General features: G+C 33.8%; 1 protein-coding gene across 1 annotated transcript in view; it reads left to right on the top strand.

Moving 5' to 3' along the window:
• The first annotated feature begins 3,838 nt into the window (after positions 1-3,838).
• The window catches only part of LOC132702206 (RYamide receptor-like), a 147,945-nt gene continuing 126,020 nt past the window's right edge, over positions 3,839-25,763 (top strand). The window contains exons 1-3 of the mRNA XM_060670708.1: positions 3,839-4,016; positions 17,049-17,564; positions 19,370-19,566. Coding sequence (XP_060526691.1) covers positions 17,166-17,564; positions 19,370-19,566 — 596 coding nt within the window. The 5' untranslated portion in view covers positions 3,839-4,016; positions 17,049-17,165. The remainder of the gene's footprint in view (positions 4,017-17,048; positions 17,565-19,369; positions 19,567-25,763) is intronic.

The following is a 25,763-nucleotide window of genomic DNA, read 5'->3' as shown; positions in this document are numbered from 1 at the left end:
AAAATAATTAGAATCTGCCTTGCGGGCAGATTATATGAATACGTGAGGAATGGCCCTTTGAAATATCGGACAGTTAATTAAAAAAAAAGTTGTTTTCGAAACGACAATAAACAGCATAACATATTTTTTACCATGAACAGTTCAAGCATGGAACAAATACAATTAAAAAACAGGTATTGGATTTCAAGAAAAGCCTAGCACACGTGGGTCAAAAAGTTGATGTTGTTATTAAATTCCTTCAAATTTAACACATAATTTATACCCCATACCCCACAGCCTATAGCATAAATTTGCCCTATTTCCTATCTAATTCTAAATTTCAAAACGTCTAAATTTTACGGGGTTTTCCTTGAACTTTTTGCTTTGAAATATCCCCAGAAGAAAAAAATCCAATGGAGTAACACCTGGTGATCTTGTCAGCATGTGTCTAGTAAAATGGGGTGGAGCACCATCCTGTTGCAATAAAATGTTTCTATCTGGCTGATTTGAATTTAGGAAAGAAATTGCGAGAGTACAAATTAAGTTACTTTGAAGAAATGTCGGGCTCCAGTAGGATTTTGATCGAAGAAATAAAATCCAATAACATCTATTTTGTGAGGACGTTTGTTGTGTTAATATCAATCTTAGACCAAACATCGATGTAGAACTTTTTAAAAGGTTCGGCGATAACTAAAAATAAAATAACGAGCACTAAAGAATGGATAAATAAAGCCGTGGAATCGTCAAAATAAAAATCCCCAAAAACAACACATCGTAGGGTTCTATAGGGAACTAGAGGAACACTTCAACAAACAATCAGTCTCGGGAATTGTTTAATAAAATAAGATATCTCTCCAAAGAATACAAACTACGCACCAAGCAATAACAAACGAGGAAGGAGAAACCACAAATTACGTCAATGGTGTAGCAGAAGTTTCGTAGTATTATGAAAAACTTTACAAAATTACTTTCGAACTACTACCAGAATATATTAATACCCCCCAGGAGCCCGATATAAAACTTCTCCGAAACAAAAAATCACCAGGTGCGGAACAAATAACGGCAGAGGTCTTAAAGTCTTTGGACAAGGGAAAAAACAAAACAGTGACTAGCCGACTGGGGAGAGCTGCTGTTTATTCCAACATTCAAAAAAAGTTCTCCCTTGGAGTGCAACAACTATATCTTATATCTCACACCAGTAAGGTCTTGCTGCATCTCATACAAAACCGTCTTAAATCATATCTTCTACCACAGATTAGCAAGCAGGTTTTGTACCAGGAAAACGAACTAGGCAACAAATATCAAATACCAGGCAAGTTATTGAAAAGGCTAGAGAATTTTATATTCCAATGCATCTCTGCTTTGTAGACTATCGAAAAACGTTTGCTAAAGTAAACTGGAGGTACCGCAAAACACCTGGTTCAACTGGTCCACAACCTTCAGGGTTTAGACAGGTCTGCATTCTTTCACCAATCTTATCTAACACTTATAGCGAATACGTCAGGCTCTAGGAGAGTGGAAAGACGGCATATCTGTTCGTGAAAAGCGGATTAACAACCTGCGCTACGCCGATGGCAGCCATAACAGAAATTATGAGCAGACTGTCATCAAAAAATATGATTTAAAAATAAATAAATCGAAAACGAAAATAATGATTGTTGATAGGTAAGACAAAAATTCTCCACAGACATCATAAGTTGCAGGCTATATAGTGATACAAAATTTTGACTATCTTGGTTGCTTAATTACCAACACTACATACGCATACGAAGATACAAGATAGGGATTATCCTCAGTTTCTAATAAAATGATTAATCCTGTATTGTCATTAGTTTTTGTAGAAGTAGACGATCTTTGACATGCCCTGTGTCTATACATTTTCTCTCAGTTTTACTCACTGTAGATCTTATAATTAAATTAAAATTTCAATTCTCTAGGTTTCATTTAGATGCGCAATTTTCTTAATGGAAGCTATGATTGAAGGAATTGCTTTAGTTCGTTTCTTAAAACATCTTCCTGTTTGGCTTATATTCGTTTTGGGGCAATCATTACAAGAAAGATATACCCTTGATGTTTGATTTTATTTGTCGTACTGTTGTTATTTTTAATTAATTTTCCCAAAGAATTGTTAATTTTAAAAGTTATTTTTAGATTACGTTTATTTAAAAAACATATATTGACCATTGGATACATTATTTTTAAACATTTATGGTATTGCTAACAATGCAAATAACCGGTATTAAACGCTATTTGTTTACTGATTTTGATTTTGTTTTTTCTCAGTTGTACAATCTGTAGAATTTAATGTTATATAGATTATTCTATGAATCATATTTTGAAAAGTTTTGGTTAGAAGAATTTGGAATAGTAGGACCAAATGGAGAAAGTCTTAATCCAGATATTAAATTCCATTTCATTAAAATATACACATTTTACAACTGAATTAAATATCATCTAACACATAACTTCCATTTATTAATTTTTTATTTATTTACCGAACATCATAGACAAAATACTAAAGAAAAAAACGATACCATTATTGTTTGAAAAACTATTTTTGCAATAGCCAAAAAACCTCCATCTAGATATAATACCTTAACATATCAACTTCAAAGAAAAAGTGTCCAACTTCTTAAGTAAATAATCTAAAAAGCTCCTTTTTTAAGGGAACGCCATTTTTATATCTATTTTCCAATTCTGCGTCAAATTTCACACATAATTCATGTAGTATGCCCTATATCACAATGCGTCTTATTTCGTCTCTAATTCTACATTTCAAATCATCTAAATTTTGTGGTTTTCCCTTATACACTTTTGATTTTAAATCGGGTGATCTTGCTGGCCAATGTTTTGATCGCCTTCTCCCAATCCGCTGTGTGGGAAATAACCTATCTAAATATCCACGGGCTCCATTAGCATTTTGATAAAAGAAATAAAATCCAACAATTTCATTAATCAAAATTCCTGCCCATGATTTTTTATGATGTTATGATTTTCGCTCATCCAATGAGGATTATTTGTACTCCAATGACTACAATTTTGTTTATTTATCCTACCGTTAATACATTTATCACTAAGCAGTATCCAACGATGGAAAAATGTACTTAAGGTGCAAATTATTAAGGGTTAAGGTCTGCGGTCGGGACCAGCTCCTGTATTAATGGAATCTTGTACGGATGATAGTTTTCTTCTTTTAATACACGCAACGCTGGTCTTTGGGTAACATCATTATTTGAAGCTACGCTAATAAGCAACATCTAATTTCGGTACTGATAGAAATATATTTGTAATAATTTAGAAACTTTACTAGTACTACCTTACCAAAATTAAGTATCTGTTTTAATTCATTTGCACATAAAAAGTCAGAGAAAAGTATATGCTACTTCAATTGTGCATCAAAACTTATCGCAGCATTCAAAAATGGATTTAAAAAATGGCGTTTCATTAAAAAAAAAAAGAACTTCGTATCGACATTTACTTTTTGTACTTGATGATCATGTGCGGCAACTTATCTTAAAATCCAATACCTGCTTTTAAATTGAATTTGTTCGATATTTTAACAGTTCCCTGTATTTACAGTTTACAATCGAACGAAATAAATTTATCAAATTTAAAATCAAATATGGAGCCGTAATTAACGCACGAAAAGTAAAACAAAAACGGAAAACGTTTCGATACAAATACGGGGGAATTAAAGGGCTCGTGCGGAGTATCCCGAGGGATTTTAAAACGAAATCGGGATTTCGGAGTCTCTTTGCCGACGAACGAAAATAGTGGCCGCAGGCGCGCGGACTTTTCATGAATGAAAACGTGGTGAATCCTGCCTCGGTACGTTTCGCAGTCCTGCTAAACTCACGGCGTCGGCGACAGCGCGGAAAAGGGTCGTTGAAAACCACCTGTTCGAAAAGTTCTTTGGCATCGTAGTTCTACAAAGTTTCAAGTTTGAAAGGATTGTTGCAAATTCGGATTTAAAGTTTTCCAGAAGTTCCCTAGACTTACGAACGCATTGCCCGGTTTTATGGTGCAATTTTTTTAAGGTAGGACTTTTGTTCTTGCTATTATATCTCCAACAATGGCTTAATACCTTTTTTGGAAAATAAAATAGAGCTTTCACATGTTCGCTAACACTGTAAATTTTTCAAACTAAGAAAATTCATGTACGTATGTATATATAAAATCAATAATAATTAAGTCTTGATAAAAATAAGTTTAATGGGGGTGAATTATTAAGAACTAATTGATTATTTAAAAGAATATTTGATTTTTTTAATTTGTTACCCAAGCTTCAAGTAAATTTAATATGCCATTTTACTTGTAAAAATGTAACATTTGAAAATAAATGATATGCATATTTGAAATTAAGCTTTTCATTGGCGAATAAATTATGATGATCTTTTATTCGTTTACTAAGATATGTTTCAGTTTGGCCTAAATACGTTTTGGGAAAATCATAACAAGAAGGTTTATATACCCTTGATCTTTTGATTTTATTTGTTGGACTTTTGTTAGCTGATTTTGAGTTTGATTTCAGTTCTACAATCTGTAGAATTTAATGTTATGTGAATTATTCTATGTATCATACTTTAAAAAGTGTGCTAATTTCTGTGAATATGAATGGCAAGAGGAGTTTGGCATAGTAGGATCAAACGGAGAAAGTATTAAATCAGATATTAATATCCATTTCATCAGAATATACAGATTTTACTGCTGACTTAAAACTCATCTAACTAATAGCTTCTATTTATTTATTTATTATTTATTTACCTAACATCATAATACTAAACAAAAAACGATACAATTATTGTTTAAAAAACTATTTTTTCAATAGTCAAAAAAACCTCCATCTAGATATAATATCTTAACACATCAACTCCAACTCCAATGAAAAAAGTGTCCAATATACACCGGATTTTTCGATTTTTTTAATTAATTTTCCCAAAGAACTGTTAGTTTAACATTATGTTTACTTAAGAACTTAGACATTTTTCATTGGAGTTTGCGAAAGATGCAGTAGGAGTTTCGTTGACTACTGAAAAATCAATTTTAATCAGTTATGTTATTATTTATTCTATAGCATTTTGTCTGTGATGTTTACAAATAATCGTTATTAGAAGCTATTTGTATGACTATCTCGAGTTTGATTCAACTCAGTTATTAAATGTGTAGAATTTCATGCTATATACATTAATCTGTGAATTATACTTGAAAAACAGCCAATTTATGTGAATATGAATGGCATGCAAAATTTAGAGTGGTAGTATCAATACAGGAAGGTTTATGGAAAATGGAAAAAGTACGAATTCATAAATTACATTATACAGATTTAATGAAAAACATCATAGACAAAATTTCAAAAGAAAAAACAATACCATAATTGTTTAAAAATTGTTTTTCTATTGATCAAAGAATCTCCTTCTAAATAGAATATTTGAACATATTTCGGAAACTCCAGTGAGAAAGTATCCAACTTCGACATAATCTAAAAATTATGTTTAAAACTTCAGGAAAATTAATTGCCCCAATATATGTGAAAGTCCTAGTAAAGTTTTGTTATCAAAGAAACGATTATGGATTTTCACCAAGTATCGATTGAATACATTAAACAATAACCTCTCGTCCGAGAACAATTTTTTAGAATTTAAAAAGTCAATTTAATTTTTTTTATTCAATATTTGCAATTTGCAATTTAATATCAAATTGATTATAACGCATAGTCCACTTAACAGAATAACATTTTTAATTTGAAGTTTTGAAATTTACTCAGAAATTATTTCATACATGAAAACGCTAGTAATTTCAAAAATTGAAAGTATGTTAAGTACTCAGCTATTTTAATGATAATGGAAGTCAAACTTAATTTTATTTTTTACATATTGATTCTATAATTATTGCCCTAATCTCACCAACGATAGACACCGCAACGGATTTTGCTTATATTTATAGATTAAATTAGTTTTTCACTGGTAATTTCGATATTTGTTTGAAAGTATCATAAAATTATTCTAACCTTTTTATCCCATATAAATGGTTTGTGATTGATTGAGTTAAAAATGTAGATCGGTATCGGTAATTTATCGGTAATTTATCGGTGTAAGTAATTTCTGTATTTTACAAAATAGTATTTTTATTGGATGGCGTGAATCTGACGTCAAAAATCAATTAGTTTGCTATCTCGACTGATATTATATTATACATTGTTTATTAATGAGTTTTGGAAAATTTTGATAATAGGGATGATTTGTCCATAAAAAATAATAAGTAAATAATTTAGCAAAGCTTTTAAGTTTTTGCATTTAAGAATTTAAAAAATTAAATTATTTTTCAAAATTTTGAATATTTTTATTGGAAATGCAGCACATCCCAATTTAGAAAAATTGGAATCAACGTACGTAGATGGACTACACTACGGTGATATGATGAGGGACTTTAGTGGCGATACTGTATATTATATTAAGTATTTATATTTTGCACAATATGAACATATCATATTACTCAATTCTATATAAACGTTCGATGTTAAATATCTACTCCTATAAAACAATATCCATAGGGGTTAAGTCAGGACCTCAGAGTCTGCCCATTTTGCACTAATTAAAGTTGTAAATAATCTCAATTTTCTTTAAGTTTGTGTAAACTATTCAAAACTATGTAAAGCGCCGTCTTAAGTCCAGCTTCCTGAATTTGATTTGAAGGGATCTTTAAGTATCAAATATTTTCTATTATTCGTTTTCCTTTAATGAAACTTGACCAAATTTTTGTTTCTTGTTGGTAAACATCTAAATGTTTTTCTAGTTGGTGCAAGATAAATCCATAAAATTTTAAAGGAAAAATGAGTATTTGAGGTCGTGAAAAAATCACCTTTTGGTCTTGATGTGAATGGATATTACCTTTCTTAGTGTTTGGCACAAAACATTTATAATATAAAAAAATCCTCAATGGGGGAATACAACTCACAACTTTTATAAATACTATCGGGGATTTCAATATCTGGAAGATTTTTAAGTGCTCCATAGATTTTTTAATAGTAGCGCTTGCAAATAAACTCACTAACCAACTCAATACGCAAGTGACACGTTTCATGTGTGTATCCGATACCATACAAATATGCAAAATTTAGACCTGCTGTTGACATACAATTGGAAATGCAACAATAACAGATTTTGAATTACCAACACGACGGGGTTGTTATTTGTTTGCTCGGAAATAATATTAACCGTTGACTTTACTGTTCGCTCCATCAGTAAGAGCATTGTTTATAGATTATGGAATTAGTGCCGAATTACATCGAAAATTAAAATTCGACATGGAAAACAGGAAAATTATTTGTAATTATGTAATTATTGTGTTTCATTTTTCTCTAACAAATCTGAATGGCAAGGTCCTTTTATTACCTTTTATTAAATCGTTTTTTGTACTTCACAAGATATCATAGATATCTCAAAGGTACGTACAAAGGCCGTATCTCCATGGGCGTCGATGAAACAGACATGCACATATGTACACTGTGTCCCAAATACTTTATAATCACAAGTTTCTCGGATGGTGCATGGACAAAACTTTGCGGTTTTTGCGACCCTTTATCAGTTTTTCGTGAAACTTTGAATACTGCAAGCAGAATTATGCCACCTGAGACACAGGGTGAAACAGAAATTTTGCGCTTTTCGGTATCCTATTTTGGACATGCTTTAAGATAGGAAAAAGATAAAACAGAATATACGTAGAATCCAGTGGTGGAGTCAACAAATTTTGTAAACAGACCGCGTCGAGATATAGCCTAAATATAGTATTTTTTTAATGGAATACAGCATATTTGTTGGTACCTCATTAAAATGATGTATCACTCTATGCACTTCTTAATTTTTTTTTCTGAACCTGATAAACTTATTGAATTTTTGTTACAGTATTCATCATAATTAATTTCATTAAACATCAGTTTTGTAACTGCTTCATAGCATAGTAAATTTTCTTTTTTAAATAAGGACAAACGAAACAATCAAATATTGAGAGATACGGCGACCTAGAAATCCATTTGTACCAATCCAGCAGTGCAGGCAAATATGCCGTCCTGCTGAAAATAAATTTTGAGAAAATTTATTTATTTATTTAATAAGCCCGGTAATACTTGATTAAAAATTACTAGATATAGATCTGCCTTTAAATTATAACTACCAATACAACTTGCTCAATCGAAACATATAACCCTGGTGTCCAACTTTGGGTCATATTGAGTTTTTTGGAGAATCGAGAAATGTTGGCTTCTTTCTGCATCCCCGGAATGCAATTATTGCTCTATATTTACTTTAGAAATGTTATAATTATGTTTCCTTAATATGCTTCGTTTGTGATTTTGGTGCTCCCACAGTTTCCCCAATATTCTTACAGAATTCGCGTAATACGACATATTTTTTTTTTAATACATAGGATTGGTGGAATTGAAAAAAAATTGCATAATGAAATAATGGTTTCATTAGTTTTGGTTAGTTTTGTTGTTTACACGACATTCAATTCAATTCAAGTGCGGTAAACGGCATTTGACTCACGAGTTTATTTGACTCGAGCGGAGCGAGTTTTTAATAAACGAGTGCGGTAAAATCCCGGAAATATCCGAAGTGGCTCGGATTCATGGGAAACGACACTGACGTGGTAAAGTGACGCTTCCCGCACTCCTGTTAAAACATACCTATTACGACCACCAGGTACTTCGAATAGACCAAAAAATCTTTTTCTGCTTCTTAATAGTTTTTATTTAATTGCGATAAATCGAAATTAACAATTCAAAATACAGATCAATATTTCCACAAGTTTCGTTTACGCTTACGCGGTCCGGCAATACGTATGATAGTCGGACGAAAATAACGCGAGCATTTCGCAATAAATCGTTCCACAACAAAATCTTAAATCAAATCCAACATTTTTCGTTTGCTGTTCGCGTTATTTTCGAAAACGGATTTTCGGCGGCAGCTAGGCGCCGCGTGTTTGCCCGTAAAATTGATGGCTTTTTAATCAAATTAAACAACATTTCCGCATTAACTGCGACAAGTTCGATTTTAATTTTTCGCTTCGTAATTCAAGGCCGGTCCCGTCGTCGACGAGCCGCCCGGGTATATCAAAAATTCATGACGTGTTCCGGAAAGCCAGCGGGACGCAAAAACCGCGACAAAGTCGAGGTTCCGCTAAAGCCTCAGAAGTGGGATGTTTGCCTTAATTCGAAAAGAATATAAAATATGATTTCGCTTTGGTGCGGAGAGGGGCGGGCGATTTGCGGTCCTTTTCGACGACGCTCATAAAATGAAGGGGAACGAAAAACGCCGCCGTTTCCTTGCCCTGCCGTTTCCTTTTTCGATTCAATTTTCGCCAAACGTTATAATTTATTTGGCGCGATAATGATTTGAATAAAATTCAATAGAGCGAGGTAAAGAAAATATGTCGACGGTTACCGAGGGGCGTTAATCCGTGCGGAGCATTTCGGGCCTCGCGTGGCAACCCATACGTTTTCTTTTTTTATTGACAACGCTTTGATAAGGCTGGTTGAAGAACTCAACTTTTTCTCATATCTCACTGGACCCGATTTCGTCAAGGACTATCGTCAGGAAAACACACTAGAAATAATTTTAAAACTTCTAAAGTGGGGATGAATACTGTTTTAAATTTGGTATAAAAGTATACTACGCAACAAGTGCGGTCACGGGGTTGTTTGGCACGAGCGGAGCGAGTGTTTAATAAACGAGTGAGATAAAGAGTTTAGCAAACGTGTTCCATACTATACTTTTTCTAGGACCGTCACGAAAAAAAAATCACAATTGAACAAATTAAAAATAATGAAAGATTAACAGATTACTACATTTCGTACCATTTAAACAAAATATTTATTAGTGCCATTAAAAACCTATTTATTTATCGTTCCTATCGGTTCTGCTATTGTTGTCTCTTTTTGGCTGTGTATGTTAGATAGAGAAAGATACATTATTGGATATGTCATATAAACAAAGGAATAAACACAAATTCAAAACGTTATGTTGTTTATTATTTAAATTTTACAATTGATCATTATGTAATTTATTTAAAGAAAAAGACTGTAATGAAGAAAAACCATCCAAGGATAGATATATCGTATAAGAAAAGTCCTAATCCTCCGTTTTGTTTCGTTTGTACTGAGACATGGATATTTAAAAATGGTACAATTGGTCTTGGCAAGATATTAATATAAAAACTCCAAAAACCAGTTCATTCGAACGTTATGTAAAATTTCTGTTGGAAACTTAAATCATAAATGTCAGTTAACTTACCGACTAGGCCACTAGATTTTAATTGTAGCTTATAGCACGTAGTATTTAAATTATTTGATATATTGCATAACATTTTTCTTTGTGCTAGTTTTTTGGTGCATTTTTGCAAAACAACACGAATACGTTCACTGATATGAATGTCAGAATTGACAAACGTCAAATTTCAAGGCGTGGGAGATATCTCCGAAAACAACAGATTGCTCCCAAACCCGTGCGGTAAAATCCCGAGTGGGCTTTGGAAAACAAAATAGCAAGAATTATAATGGTCTTCTTTAAGTGTCGATCATATTGCAACTAAGTTTTATTTCGAAAATACCTAAAGGGAACTGTAACTGTATGTTACAAAATTTAAAAATTAAGTTAGTGTTTGGTTTGCATTCTCCCAAATATTTTAAAAATAGAGATTATAGTCTCTTATGGCCGCAAATCAATTTTTAAAGTCCTATGTTTAATCATTCTCCATGTACTTCTAATAGGCAGTCGAGTTTGGGCCACCCTGTATTCATCATGTTGGAGACTTTGTACTTTGTTAATACAAAGGACGAAGCTGCATCGATTTTCTACTTTTACGTTTCTCATTTTCTTCAACTACATATTTAATTGTTTTCTAACAAATCATATTTTTTATCCACATCACGTCATTTTTTAAATATAGTTTCGGCATTGTTTTATAGCTTTTTTGTTTATATTTGAGGAATCATATTTGGCAAAAATGGCAGAAGGCACGTTGTCTCGATTGTTTATATTAAAAAAAAAGTTTATTATGTAAATCCTGCTGAATACTTTCATGTGCATGAATCCAATATTGAATATTTTCATGCAAACAAAACCTTCATTGTATGCAGGATCGCGAATCCTGTTATTGGTATTGCCAGGTTTTTATTTAAAATCAAATTTTATTGGGTAACACTCATCTTTTGTCAGAGTAAAAATTAAAATAGACGCAATCAGGTGGAAAAATCGAAAAAGCAATGTTTTTTGAACGAAATATTCGGGACGTCTGGAAACTGAAACGACAAACCCGAACCCTAAATCCTATGAAATTTTTTCAATTCAACTTGGCATAAACCATTTTAATAATTAATAAATACCGTCCTTTTTGGACAATGTCAAAACAATGTCTTAATTATTTTATATTCTAGAGGATAACTTCCTGGCACTATTCCGTTTAGCATACTATGCATTTTTTGTCTAAAATATCAAAAAATATATTTTCAATAATATCAAATATGAGATGCTTGCGGTCACTGTGAAATATAATCAAATTTAACCCTTTTAGATTCACCACACAATTAAAAAATGTTATACTGCCCAGTTTCGGTATTTGATAAGACATCCCCACAAATTCTTGTCAAGATTTCTTTTTTTCATTTAGTTTGAGAATATACTGCTTTTCGGTTCTATACTCCCAGTTAAGTGATCTGTACTTAAAGATCCACTTTTGGATCTAATACCTTACAGGAAGTTAATACATTCGTTATCGAGTAAAACTCTTTGCTGTAACTGTTAGTTTTGGTAAACAGAATTTCAGCATAATAAATAGTTTTACCAAGACATTTTCCATAAGTTGCTCAATCGTCCTTTCTTAAGAACTAACTCTGTCAACTATGTCGATCAGAAAAGCTTTAAATTATAATGAAAAAAAATTTTTTTAATGGGTCTTTTGATTTGTTGAAATCTTTTTTAACAAACAGACAACAATAGAAGATATTGGCTTATTTAAATATTAAAACTTTTATCTCATTAATGTGGAAGGTTTCAACCGGTGAAAACCAAGGTTCGATCCTGGGACCGATAATTTTTATTTTATTAACCAGTTTGACATTATAGATTCGGATGTACTATTTACAGCTTTCGCAGATGATGTTTAATTTCAGATAATACGGTTTAAGCAATTGAATACAATACATTGATTTCAAAAATTAGTAGTTCGTTCTGTGATAACTCTCTTTATTTCGTCATACACGAAAGAGCGAAAATAAATTAAAAATTGAATTGGACAACGAAAAGATGTCTTTTAAAATCCCTTCAAAAATTATAAATGGAAAACACAATATAATATAATATAATATAGCAATATAATAATCAAAGTATAAATTTACTAGCAATATACCAGGGCCTAAGCCTATTCAAATTTAACCCTGGTAAACCAGACTAAAACCTAGTTTATGTTTATATGTTCTGATTTTCTTAAGTTAAATATCAAACGACAGAAACAATTCTGCACCTTCAAATGCTCCAAATTATTAAAATTGATTAAAAATGCCTTGCAGAATGTAACTTTCATTTTGGTATTTACAAAATGACGACTAGGGTAAAGTTGCTTAAGTGAGATATATTGCGTTTGGGTAAGAATTTTTATGTATTCGGTAAAGAGTAAATTAGAGTCAAGCAGGACAGCAGCAGGTTACGTGCCGTTCCACTATACGTTAAATTGTGATTCAATATTCAAATATGACATTAAGAAATCTCTGTTTATCTTCTTGCCAAATAGCAGCAATTTGAATTTGGAGGCATTCAGTTTTAGCGCGTGTTGATCAGAATGATTAAGTAAGTGTGCAAGTATTAAAATCAGAAAGTGATAACATAACTGTATGTCATTGGCAAAGAGAGGTGCTTCGGCTCAACTACGGAAGCAGGAGAGTCTTCTTCTGCTCGGATAGTAGATGTGCACTCATGGCGCTGAAGTCAGTGCGTACGCGCTCCTTGTTGATAAAGGAGTGCAAAGGGGTACTGAGGAGGGTGGCTGAGGAGAGAAAGGTCACGTTGGTCTGGGTCCCGGGTTACACCGGTGTCCGGGGCAATAAGGCAGCGGACGCCTTAGCCAGGGAGGGCTCCTCGCATAGGCATATAGGGTCAGAGCCCCGCTTGGGGATCGCCCCGTGTGTGAGGCGGGGAGCTCTCGAAGCCTGGGCGAGAGACCGGGCCGCGGGGGGCTGGAGAGTTGCTACGGGAATGAGGCAGGCGAGGCTTATGATGGATGGGCCCGCCCTTCCTCGGACCAGGGAGCTGCTTAGACTGACCAGAAGGGAGTGTAGAGCACTAACAGGGGCCTACACAGGACATAGCAGGCATAGGAGGCATCTCTGCTTGCTAGGCATTGGAGACGACCCGGAGTGTAGGTGGTGCATGGAAGGGGAGGAGACCCCGTATCATCTGCTCACCGAGTGCCCTGCCTTGACATGGGCAAGATTGGGAGTCTTCGGAACGGCCCTGATCGATCCGGACTCAGTGCACGGTATTGGGCTAAAGGAGTTGCTGACCTTCTACAGGAGGGGCGGCATTCTGGACGCCCTCTAGAGCGGCCTGGAGGCACAACGGGTCCATCTGGTGGCCTAAGTGCTTGGACGCCCCCCTTTAATACCAATACCAATACCAATACCAATGTTATCGGCAAAAGCTTGCACCTTGCCTAGGGTAATGGATTTAAGGAGTGTGGCCTTGGGACACCCCAGAAAGCACATTGCTGGTCTTTGAAAAAAGCACCATTCACCAGAACTTGTAACATTTTACAAAAATAATATTTGACAAGATTTAATAATCCATTCTCAAACTCATAAGGCATTGGACAATAAAAGACGGTGGTTAATGCCTTGAAGTGATAAAGCAATACAAGAATCCAGGTAGCAGAGGCTCGTCAAAGTGACGTCAGTTTCGAATCATAAGTGGTCGTTACTCGTCAGTGGTCCGAAAAACAAATCGACTTCAAAAAACGATGTCTCCTAAACATCACAAAAATGACCTCCGAATATCGTCATAAAATGACTTGATTAATTCCAAATATGGACTTTGGACGAAATAATTAATTTAAACTACTCTCAAATTCTTCTAGAGGGTGTCAAAGTAATATATTTCGTTTATTATTTGTTTTAGGGAAAAATATTAAATGCATACGCTATGGACGAGAATAAAAGAAACAATTTAAAATTATTTTTAAATATACACGGTGATTCATAAATATGTGAGAAGTCATGACATTAATAGATATTCCCTTTTATACTCAACAACCTAATGTAGGGTTTTTATGGTCTATACTGAGTGTCTTCGGATTTATGGCCATTTTTGAAAAATGCACTGTGCACTACACTTTTTACGCGGTTTTAAACAACTGTAATTTAATTATGCCAACAATTTTAGAAACTGGCATAACTCTGCCTTCATCGGCTGGCTCGGGTCCGGTAGGTATTAAAGGACAAAACATTAGATAAAATTATGGATTTGTTGTCTAATCTCTATAGCTTTAAATTTCATGGATCTCCATGTGCGTAATCGGTGAGATTCCATTACTACTTGCCTTTTATCTATTTTTTGTAATTAAATCCCATTTACCAACAATTCTAGCTTCTTTTCCAGTGTATCCAAGGTAGGAATAAATTCGCTTTGGTAAAGACAATATATTTTCCTTCTTATTAGGTCCTGATCACTATTGTCTATACGGGGAGTTGGAAAATCAATAAGTTATTATAATATTATTAATACCCTTATCGACGATATTGGCGTTTTCGTAAGTACACAGGTTTCTTGTTGAATAAGTCCGCTGCTGATTGAAGTTTCATACACATTTTTCCCAACGTGTTTTGCATCAAGTGACAAATAATTTATAAAATAGTTATATTCTCGTAAAATAGCTTTTTCGAAACACATAGTAAAAACGATTATTCAACACTGCCACAAATGGTGAACACTCGAGATATATATCAGAAAGAAAGAAATATACCCGGCCCACCCCTGCCTTATCACTCAAGTAAGAATAGTTTTTTTGTTGATGGCTTCACTTAATGACAAAACGTAATAACATCATTTATCCAATACTTGCCTTGAAGTTAATTCGAAGCATTTATACAGGGAATTCAGAATGAAAAATATTAATTATCTTGAAAAATCCAAATGGGAGACCCTGTATATTATACTTCCGTTATATTTTTTTTTTTTTAAGAAAGGCTTATCTTTATTCATTCCTATTCTCCAGTTTCCGTAACCGCAGGAGGCATTCAATGTAACTTAAAGCGGCAGTTTCCGTGTGATTTACTTTCGATTTTCCCAACTGCAAAAAAAACAATTTAAAAATCATCATATTTTTCGACAGTAAAGACCAAAATCTGACTTTAAGTTGGCTTAAAAAAGGTATTTGCAAATGACCAAAATTGATGGCACTAATTTTAAACAGACGTCACTTAAATTACACCATTCCTCTGAGACATTAATAGGCCAAATTCACGTACTGCTGACGTCGTAGACGACGTCATTTTCGTAATTTCTGACTAGTCAATGATGTCATTTTGACTACCCTTTTGCTGCCTGGGAACACTTTCTAGAACACAATCATGGGCCTCAATAATAACCAGTAACCACCGCAAGGTCTGCAGATGAGCTAAATCCTTTACAAAACCCGTTCTGCATAATATAATTTTAGAAGATGCTGGAAGGATGGCTATACTGCGCAGATTGTTTAGAGTTGTTGCTGTTTTGGCTTTGAGTAAAAGAATTCCGATTCCGGTCTTCCAGCTTTGATAAAAGTTTCAATACAGCTGTTTATGATATTAGTGATGTGTGGGTCAATAACTGGCCTACAGCAATTTAACATTGTGTTACGCCATATGTACTGCTGGTGAAGGTGAATTGAAATTGCTTAGTGTTACCGAATGTTATATATCGCCATTTGGTCATTACACGTAACTGAAATATGTCCAAAATATTGAGCAGAATGACTATTAATTCTATTTGGATGTGCCAGATTAAGTGGTAAATTTCGATTAAGGCAGTTGCGCAAATTAGGCATGCTAAGTGCCGTCCATGTCGTTTTAGGTTTTTTTTTGTCATGAAATAAAGTTAAGGTATGCTCGCTTTTCAGATCTTACAACAGATACCGTTTGGTTGGGAAGCTCCTTGTACCAGTTCCAGTCATTAACTGATTTAGTGCTTTTAAACTTTTTGAGGGCATTGTCACGTTCTTTCATGAGGGATTTAAGGCTATCCGTTGGCGAAGAGCCTTAGGTTTCGTTACTCTGGCTTGCTTTAGTGTTTTTTTTAAAGAATATTGTTCTCATAAATGCTGTTCATCCCACAGATCCGACAAAAATTCTTTTAAAATAAAGTTTTTAAAACTGCGATAGGTAACTATTCTTACGTCATAAGTAAACTCTCAAAATTATTAAATTATGTTCTGGGGCAATTAATTAGCTTTATTTTGGGAATGATGACGCAAGGCTACGATGTCCTGTCTGTTTCTGGGGTTCGTCAGCCCTCGTGACAGATTTTGTCCAAAAAAAGGTGTATACGTTCACTGTTTGAAAAAGCGAAAACTTCATAGTTGTAGAGATTAGTTTTAGAAACTTAATATTTTAACTCTACCGTATTTGTTTCTGTATGAACCCTATTTGTTTTCCAAAATGTGATGTGCAAAAGACATTCAAAGTTATGTTAAAAATCTTTAGGGCATCATTTTTTCTCTTCCTTTTAGGTTAGTATTATGAATGACTTCTCCTGTCCAATGTACTATTGTCGATAGACGTAAACGTATTGTATTGGCTGAGGATCAAAATTAATTCCTCTTCAAAACATGATTGATCACACATATATTTGTGTTAGATTTAAAAATGTCTTATTTTGTTAGCGTTTTTAATTGTCCTCTTATGGGATCAATAATATTTAAGTTTTTGGTAAACCCAGTAAATGACAAAACCTAGTATCTTCTAGTGTTATAGTATTATTTTAATTAATTTTGTCCTTCCCACATCTACAAATTGTACAGATCAATTTACAAAGCATCCTCTTTTGTTTCAGTTCAACAATTATGGATCGCCCACCGTCTCATCCGCCAAACCTACCGCTCCCATAATCATATCACCCAACAGTAGCAACTCAAGATGTCCTAGAGGGTGCAAAAACAGAATCAGCACGATGGAAACCAGCACTCCTTTCACCTTCGCGGAAAGCTCTACGGAGTTGATGTTGGATGATCTTGACACTAACGGCACGTGCGAGCTCATCCATCCAGACAGCATCATGCGCAACGTGATGTTCCGCTCCATCATCTACAGCGGCTACGCGATCATATTCGTGATAGGATTAGTGGGCAATACGTTTGTGTGCTACGTAGTGATGTCGTCACCGCGTATGAAAACGGTGACGAACTACTTCATCATGAACTTGGCAGTGGGCGACATGCTGATCACGCTGCTATGCGTTCCGTTCACTGTGGTAGCCCTGTTGGATCAGTACTGGTCTTTCGGCACGTTCATGTGTCCGTTGGTCAGCTACGTCACTTCGCTCTCCGTGTTTGTCAGCGCCTACACTTTGGTAAGTTCTCGAAATAGCAGTGGTGTCGTATCTCGATGTTGCCTAGTATTGTAAAATTCGAACTGAGTTATGCGAGATCCCAGAAGCTATAGCTGCTAGGTAAATTATTATAAATGTCAAATTTTGAGGGGTAATGGTAACAAAAACTGAAATAAATTTTTTGTGGGTTGACTTTTAGAAATTTTCTCGTGTTCCTTTTTGAGAAAAAGGTGCACAAAGACGGCCTAAAAGAAATTATGATTATGAGTTAGCGCTAAGCAGAATTGAGGCCCCTGGCAGATATCACCAACATTGCTAGAACCATTATAAGTTTGCTGATATGATGTTTCCATTTCATCACATCTCAATTTTTCTATAAATTAGAATGAAACAAATGCAATGAAGGAGAATTCGAGGCTCGTTCGAAGAACGATATTTCAACATAGGTTTTCTATGAATGTTTGGGCCGGTATCAGATATATCATAGATCGTTCTATTCTGTCAGATAGATTAAATGTTCGTTGAACTGAGGTGGCTTTTACTTGATGAAAACCCATTTAACAAAATAAATAAGGACTAAAACTTCAGATTTTCATGAAATTATATATATTCACATGACAATTGTTTCAAGAATACCGTGTCTTTATCTTTTCTTTTTACTTTTATTTATTTTTTATTTTATTTTTATTTTGTTAAATGTTTGTACTTGAATTTTCTTACAAATTATCTGGCCGAATTGTTTGAGATTATTCCCATACATACTTGCTCGGATATGTTCTTTCAGCATTATCACTTTGGGCAGGGCGTAAAAAACTGGTTAGATGAATATTTTGCAAACAAGTGAAGACCAAAGTAGCCCAGTAAATTGACCAGCTTAAACTCAGAGAAGCGGATAGTTCTCTTAAGGCTAATTAATGATCCCGGGAATCAAATTAGGAACACTCGCTTCGCGATTCTTCGTGTCATTCATTACGGAATTATAATTAAACTTACTGACTTACTGGTTAATATATTTTTTTAAAAGTGTTTTAGGTTAGTGAGCTACCAAATGAAAATTAACAAATAAGAAAGCTATTAATTCGGTTTCAATGCTGCTTTCCAATTTTTTATAATTAATTATTATAACTGCATTTTCCCCGAAAATGGTTCATCCTAGCGATATCAATCAAGTGTTCCATCTTTTATATATAATAGTAAAATATATGTTAATAAAATTTGGCTTCTCATTCATTTACTGGACGTTTTACTTAAAGATCTAAATGTGCCAGTACTTTAAAACCAGTAGACGTATCTTTTTATCATACTTGGCCGGAAATGTAGATAACACACTTTCCCAAATTCTGCTCCACTGGTGAAATTCTTATTCAAATGCAATTTTTATATATTAATAACATACTCCTTCTTTGTAACGATAACATAATTATTTTTTTGAGATATTTTAAGTTAAATATGAAGCTGGCCCATCGAACTAACAATATGTCATAAAGTTATTTATTTCAGTGTCCTTCAAGGAATGGAGGATGCGTTTAACATTTAAAAACAAAGTGTTATAATCTAAATAAAACATTATGCAATTAATAAACCACTTTGTATATGTTATAACGATGATATCTTTCGTTTATTATTTTTTATTGGATTTTTGAGCCAAATTGATTTTTTTCTTCCCGTGACGTGCTATAATGATTTTTTTAAGAAGTATTTGTGGAAAGAAATCAGTCTGACCACTTTATTTTAAAAAATATCTCGTTAGTGGAAAATAACATAATTGCCAAACTAATTGTTTATATTCATCAGATTAAATTTCTCATACTTACTTACACTTTCAGGTAGCAATCAGCATAGACAAATATATGCTGATAATGTGGCCACTCAAGCCACGGATCTCCAAGCGTTCTGCCACCGCCATCATTGGGCTAGTATGGCTTATCGCTGGCACCACAGTGCTGCCCACTGGTACCTTTTCGCGGCTAGTGCAGCCAACCGGCGAGAACAATTCCAGGACGATATATCATAAATGTGACAAGTAAGTAGACATTGAAAATGAAGGGATAAATGGACGAATAGAATAAGTCGATTAAATCATATTTAAAAATATCTAACCCTACTTTTTTAGTACTAAGTTTATACAGGGTTCTTAAAGCTCGATTTGCCATTAAAAGTAAGTAGATAACGGATAAAGCCGACATTGATATTTTCGTAGAAAAGATATTGATAAAATACTGCTGTTACTTTATATAAATAATATATTTACGAGTTAGATAGTTCAAATTGACCAAAATTTTACATGAACAGATGTCCTGAACATCTTAACTTTTGAGGTAAACTTTTCAAAAATAAATTATATTTTTTTTAATATGTGTTATACCACTTGAGATATTGTAATGATATTTGGCACATATGTACATGTATGTGTGTGTGAGAGGCAATATTTAATACAGCATTTTTTTTTAAATACACCAGCGGCGGACGTACGGAATTTCAACTGTCTATTTTGGCAGACATTGATTTTATGCCACTGATGTCTCTTAAAATAAAAATTGTTCTTACAATCTCCAATTATTTTTAAAAAAATTGTGAAATTTTTCATAATAAAAATAATAATAATAATAAGCTTCATTGTCTAAAAGATATAATGTCCAATGACTAGACAATTAATTCGCTGACTATAGGTACCAGGTCAAATTAAAATTGCTAATACCGAAAACGTACCAATAAACAAAATAGAAAAGAACCATCAAAACCAAAAGCAACCACATAAAACACTTTATAGATATAAACAAAATAAAAACATAAAACTCAAAACCGAATCTACAATAATTATCCGAAACGTAAAAATCTATCTTTTAATGCCAAAGTAAACTGAGCCGGTGTTAGATAATTGATATCTATATCTGACCAAGAAGTTTGTGGAGGGAGTTGGAAGGTCAAATATTGGAGATGTTCTGACTGCCCGCGAAGGTGAAAACCGATCTATTATTATTAATAATTCCGAACAGTCCCTCAGAGATCTACATAATTTAAATAAAAATTGAATTGACGCGTTACGATTATTTAATATCGGTTTCTTGAATCGCTTTAAGAGAACATTATAATCAAAACGTCTTTGTGGAAACACACACACTTAAAAGCTAGATATTTTGAAAATTGCCTTTAAACTCTTTCTAATTGGATAATATATTTATTGAAAATAGGCTGTCATCTTATGACCCCATACTTCAGCTTAGATCTAACATAATTAAAGTAGAGTGCCTTTAGTGCCTGTTCCCTTGGCTAGCAAACAAAAGCTTAGTATCAAATAAAATAATTTTATATTGCCTAGAAAATAGTCAAAGCCAACAAAAAAACATTTGTCAAAATTTAATGGGAATCTGTTGAGTTTACACCAAGAGTCAACAATTTGAAGATCCTTCTGAAGAAGGTGACGGTCATCTTGATTACGGATAACTCTAAATACTTTCATGTCATCTGCAAATAGTAATAATTTACTCGATATGCCAGTAATGACCTCATAGGACGGATGTCCTCGCACCTCGACGTACTGAACTTTACTATACAATACTAGATTTGCATCGAAGCCCATCTCCACAAGTTTGTGGAGAAAAATGTCATAGTCAACCCTAACGAAAGCTTTCGAGAAGTCTGTGTATAAGGCATCCACTTGAAGTAGAGTATCCAATGCTTGAGAGGTAAATTGAGAGAAGCATGTCAAATTACTAAGGGTACTACGTTTGTTAAAAAAAACATGCTGATCTTCCGCTGTCAAATTTTTAACCTGATTAAAATTACCATGGTACATTGCCGTCTCGAGAACTCTCACAAAAGGTGATAATATAGACACCAGCGAGTTTACTGCTATTTCCCTGTTTGAAGACCGGTGTTATTCTAGCCTCCTTCCAGCTACTAGGAAAAGAATGTGTCTCAAAAAGATAAGACAAAGGTTTTAGCATTGGAACTGCACAATCTCTATGATTGCAGTACTGAATCATCGGAAAGACTGCTCAAGGTGATGCATGAACTATCATGTCCAGAAGTCACATGGTGACTTAGCCCAGATGGTGCAGCGTAAACACTGGTAAAATAATTGGTAAAAGCGTTAGCTATTTCGCCAGGACCGGAAAACTGACCGTCGCCATATTCAAGCAGGTCGGGTATCGATATAAGAGGATTTTTAAGTTATATTTGTGTTGGTGTCAATTAATAGGGAGAATCTGCTTTTTGCCTGTGGTCATTGTCAGTGAGATGTTAAGTGTAGGGTAGTGACTATCCTCCGGCACCAATATTTCTATCTCTCTAGAAACTTTTAACATTAAAAAGGATTAAGTTATATTAAATACCTAGGTATCTATATTCTTTGGCAATCCAAAATATACAATAGTAAAAATGACATTTTAAACTTAAAGTAAAGTAAAAAAATAGTGTCTAAGAAATACCACTTCAAAAATTCTATAGAATTTTCATTCGTCTTTACTAGATAACAAAGTGTGAAACTAGCTGGCGAATGATTTGAAACTGAAACTACCAATGAAACGACACTATTTATGTATAGTGCAGTGAGTCTGCGAAGGGATGCTAAAATAGGCAGGGGTACACCTTACCGGCATAACTGGCACTTTTCGTGAAATCAAAGTTACGTAAATGCAAGTGAAAATGTAGGCCAGCATTATTAACCTGCAAGTGACGTGCACTAAATTTTTAACAACAGTATACAACGATAATTATAATTAATTTTCAAAATGCCAACAGTTCATTTATAAACATTTTCTTATACATTTTAATAAATGCTGTTTCTAATGATTTCGGAACCGTTTATTATTTTCGTCATAGGTGTTTCATACACTAAAGTTAAGTTCCCCCCAAAAAAGAAGTCCATCGGATTAAGGTCTAGTGAGCGAGGCGGCTACGCTATGGGTTCACCCCGAACTATCCATCGATGTTCAAGTACTCGATTTAAATACCTTTGTACAGCCAATGTAAAATGGGGTGGAGAGCCATCTTGTATTAACCACATGTTTTGTCACCACTGCAAGGGTACCTCTTCCAGCAAAGGTGATAGTTCCTCTTGGAGAAATTTCAAATACATTTCCCCATTAAGCAATCCGTTAAAGATTATCTCATATAATAAGATTCTCTCATATAATCCCTACCCACCCATTTAAAGAAAACCGGTGCTGATGTTTTCTTTCAATATGATGCATATTTAGAAAATTTACAATGCCATCACGACCGAATGCAGCCTCGTCAGTGAACAAAATGACATTTAAGAATCGCGGGTAATTTTAAATTTTGAAACATGAAAGGGCCGAAGATCTCGTACTCGTTGAAGGGTCAGCCTCCACATTTTGAAGTATTCCTTTTTCTCTTGCAGCAGTTCTTTTATACCTTCGTCTCCCTTTATATTGTCAAATTTGAATGATCCTCTTTCAAGTCTTCTGTGTATGTTGATCAATGTCTTAGCAGAAGAACGTTTCTATTGGGATAAGCCTCTATATAAAGCCGTCGCGCTTGATCTGCATTCTAATTAGCTCTTCCGTAGCAAAAAAGCATATTGCAGATAACGGATTGTGACAATGACTTTTAAAAATTTCATTAGGTAAGTCTTGTTAGGTAAAGTCACATTTACATTTACAGGTAAAATTCTAGCCAAAAATGAAAAGTCGATTTGCGGCTAAACGATAACACTTATCGACTTAAAACACGGCGTTAAAAATCAAATTAAAAAAAATGACAAATAACTCGGAAAATATTACAATTTCGAATTTTTGTTACATGATTTACTTCCATTATTTTACTACGTTGAATCTTTCCTCCAAGTTTCCCAACTCAATTTCCGAACATATGTCAGTCGAAACAACTTTACAGGTTCTCAGATACGATTTTATTCCGTATTAAATAGGCCACCTGGAAATATGAAAGGCTTGTCGGATCTCGTCACGCAATAGTTTGCGATTTGCGCACGCACAAATGTTTCAAAATAGTTTAACAAAGTCACGGAGAATTTCAACTTCAGAGTGAAACAGATTATCCCTCCGCAACGACCATAAAAAGGGGACGACCTGTTACTTCGCATTGGCAGTCGAAGACTCGTGAGAATTCGATCGGATTAAAAAACTCATCGAACGACAAAACGACTTCTTAGAAGCTTCGCTTAACCCCTGGAAAACTCCATCGAATGTCTTAAGGAAAAATTTTACGATCGCCATAAACGCGTGCTTTTATAGGGCGTCCTGTATCCAATGTAATAGAAATATTTATGTGCCTCGATGCGGCGTTAATGGAAAAAAATGAGGTTGCAGCGAATCCGACACTCGCGGTTATTATTTGTGTGGTGTATTATGATTATTTGTCATTTAAACGAGGGCGCAAACTGTCGCGTCTAGATTACTTATTGCCGCAAAGATATATTCCATGCAAATAACTTTCGTGGTTTGGTGTTAGCAAATTCATTACTTGGTGGTTGTTTGAAAAGTTAAATGGCACTGGCGCAAAAGATGCAATATTTTTGAAAAATAGTTCCAAGCTTTTCTATAACACGAACAAAGTTAACTAGCTGAAAACTCACACGAAAAAGTACAGTCATGGTATAATTAAAATTAGAATTTTCTGCAATATTTTGCCAGGCTCCATTTTTTGTTTTTTCATTACTTGAGCGGGAATTCTGTGAATTCCAACTATCGAACTGAAATGGTAGTGCTGGTATCACCGTATACTTCTTATGAGGAACTTTTATTCAAGGTGAGAGGCATAGTGATGGGAATTGTTTTCTTTGTCATACGCGTTAATACTAATAAACTGAAGTAACACTAGTGTTTGGATTTTTTGCTGCAAATTGTTTCATGACCGATACTTTTGAAAAATTTTCAGTTCTCGCTTGAACTAAGTGAATGTGAAGTGAATATGAAAAAGCGACCATAGACGTAGGTAACGCTTGTGCAATAAAATTATTTTTAATCCTTTGCAAATCCGACGTCATTTTCGACCAATTTCACGCTCTATTTACACCGTGTGCAAAATAAAACGATCCACTATACGATCTAGAAGCTCATAGGAGATACGAAAAAAAGTTTCGTACAAAATTTTCTTTGATTCTACTGAAGATTCAAAATATTACAATTTTGTTGATACAGGGTGTCCCAAAAGTGTCCCCCCCTCGACATCAACTTGGTTATTTTAAATAGAACACCCTGTATATTCCATCATTTTTGAAATCTTTGGTTAAAATAAATGTGACTTTCTTAAGAAATTCCGATTCCAATTTTGCATAGTTCAGGCAGAAATTGAGGTTACGGTTTTTTTTTTTTAATATTTTGATTGTTCCATACCAAAATTGTTTTGTGACGCTATTGCAACGAAAATTTAACCACTTACTAAGGAGATGATGCACCACTCAATCATTGTGACATATGCGTCTCAGTTTATATCAGTTCTAGAACAAAAAATGAGGTAAGTTTGTAATTTATCTTATATTTAAATTTTACTGTTCGAGGTTTAAGATAACACCCGACTAAATTCTTGTTGAATTTAACGCTGCCCACATTAGGTCACTTGTTGGCAATATTAGGTATTTTTTAAAAAGCAAAGACATGATACTACTTCTTTTAAAGGTATAATACTTCAGATATATGAATAAAGCTAATTGCTAACAATAGAGGATGTCTATTAATATACTTTAACAGATTTAATAAAACTTCAGAATTCATATTTAAAGAGCCATTTAATTATTAATTATCTAGCTCTATTGAAGATACTTAATAACAAAAATAAATAATTAACGTTTATAGGCTAACTAAAGAAGGTAACAAATTTGAATAAATAAATCTAGAATACAAAAACTTAACTAAAAAGAGTTCGTTAATTCGGTAAATAAAATTTACTTCAAAATGTTCTCTTAAAATACTTAATATTGCCAAAAAGTGACCTAAAATAGGCAGCTTTAAATTAAAGAAGAATTGGTACGGCTTTTATCTTAAACCTCGAATATTTCAAAAAGTAAATAGAATTTAAATATAAGATAAATTACAAACTTACCTTATTTTTTGTCCTAGAATTGATATCTCAATAAAAATATAGTGCGTTAAATTTGGAAATTTTGAGATTTTGTTAATTGAATTCGCCATAACGGCACCACCTCTTTGGGACACTCCGTATAAGCCGAGGCGTATCTGTCAAACTGATTGAGTAGTGCATTATATCCCTAGTCTGTATTAACATTTTCGTTGCATT

The sequence above is a fragment of the Cylas formicarius genome, unplaced genomic scaffold (genome assembly GCF_029955315.1).
Source record: "Cylas formicarius isolate icCylForm1 unplaced genomic scaffold, icCylForm1.1 PGA_scaffold_5__7_contigs__length_24384050, whole genome shotgun sequence".
NCBI classification, from domain to species: domain Eukaryota; kingdom Metazoa; phylum Arthropoda; class Insecta; order Coleoptera; family Brentidae; genus Cylas; species Cylas formicarius.
This window is presented reverse-complemented; position numbering and strand designations above follow the sequence as displayed.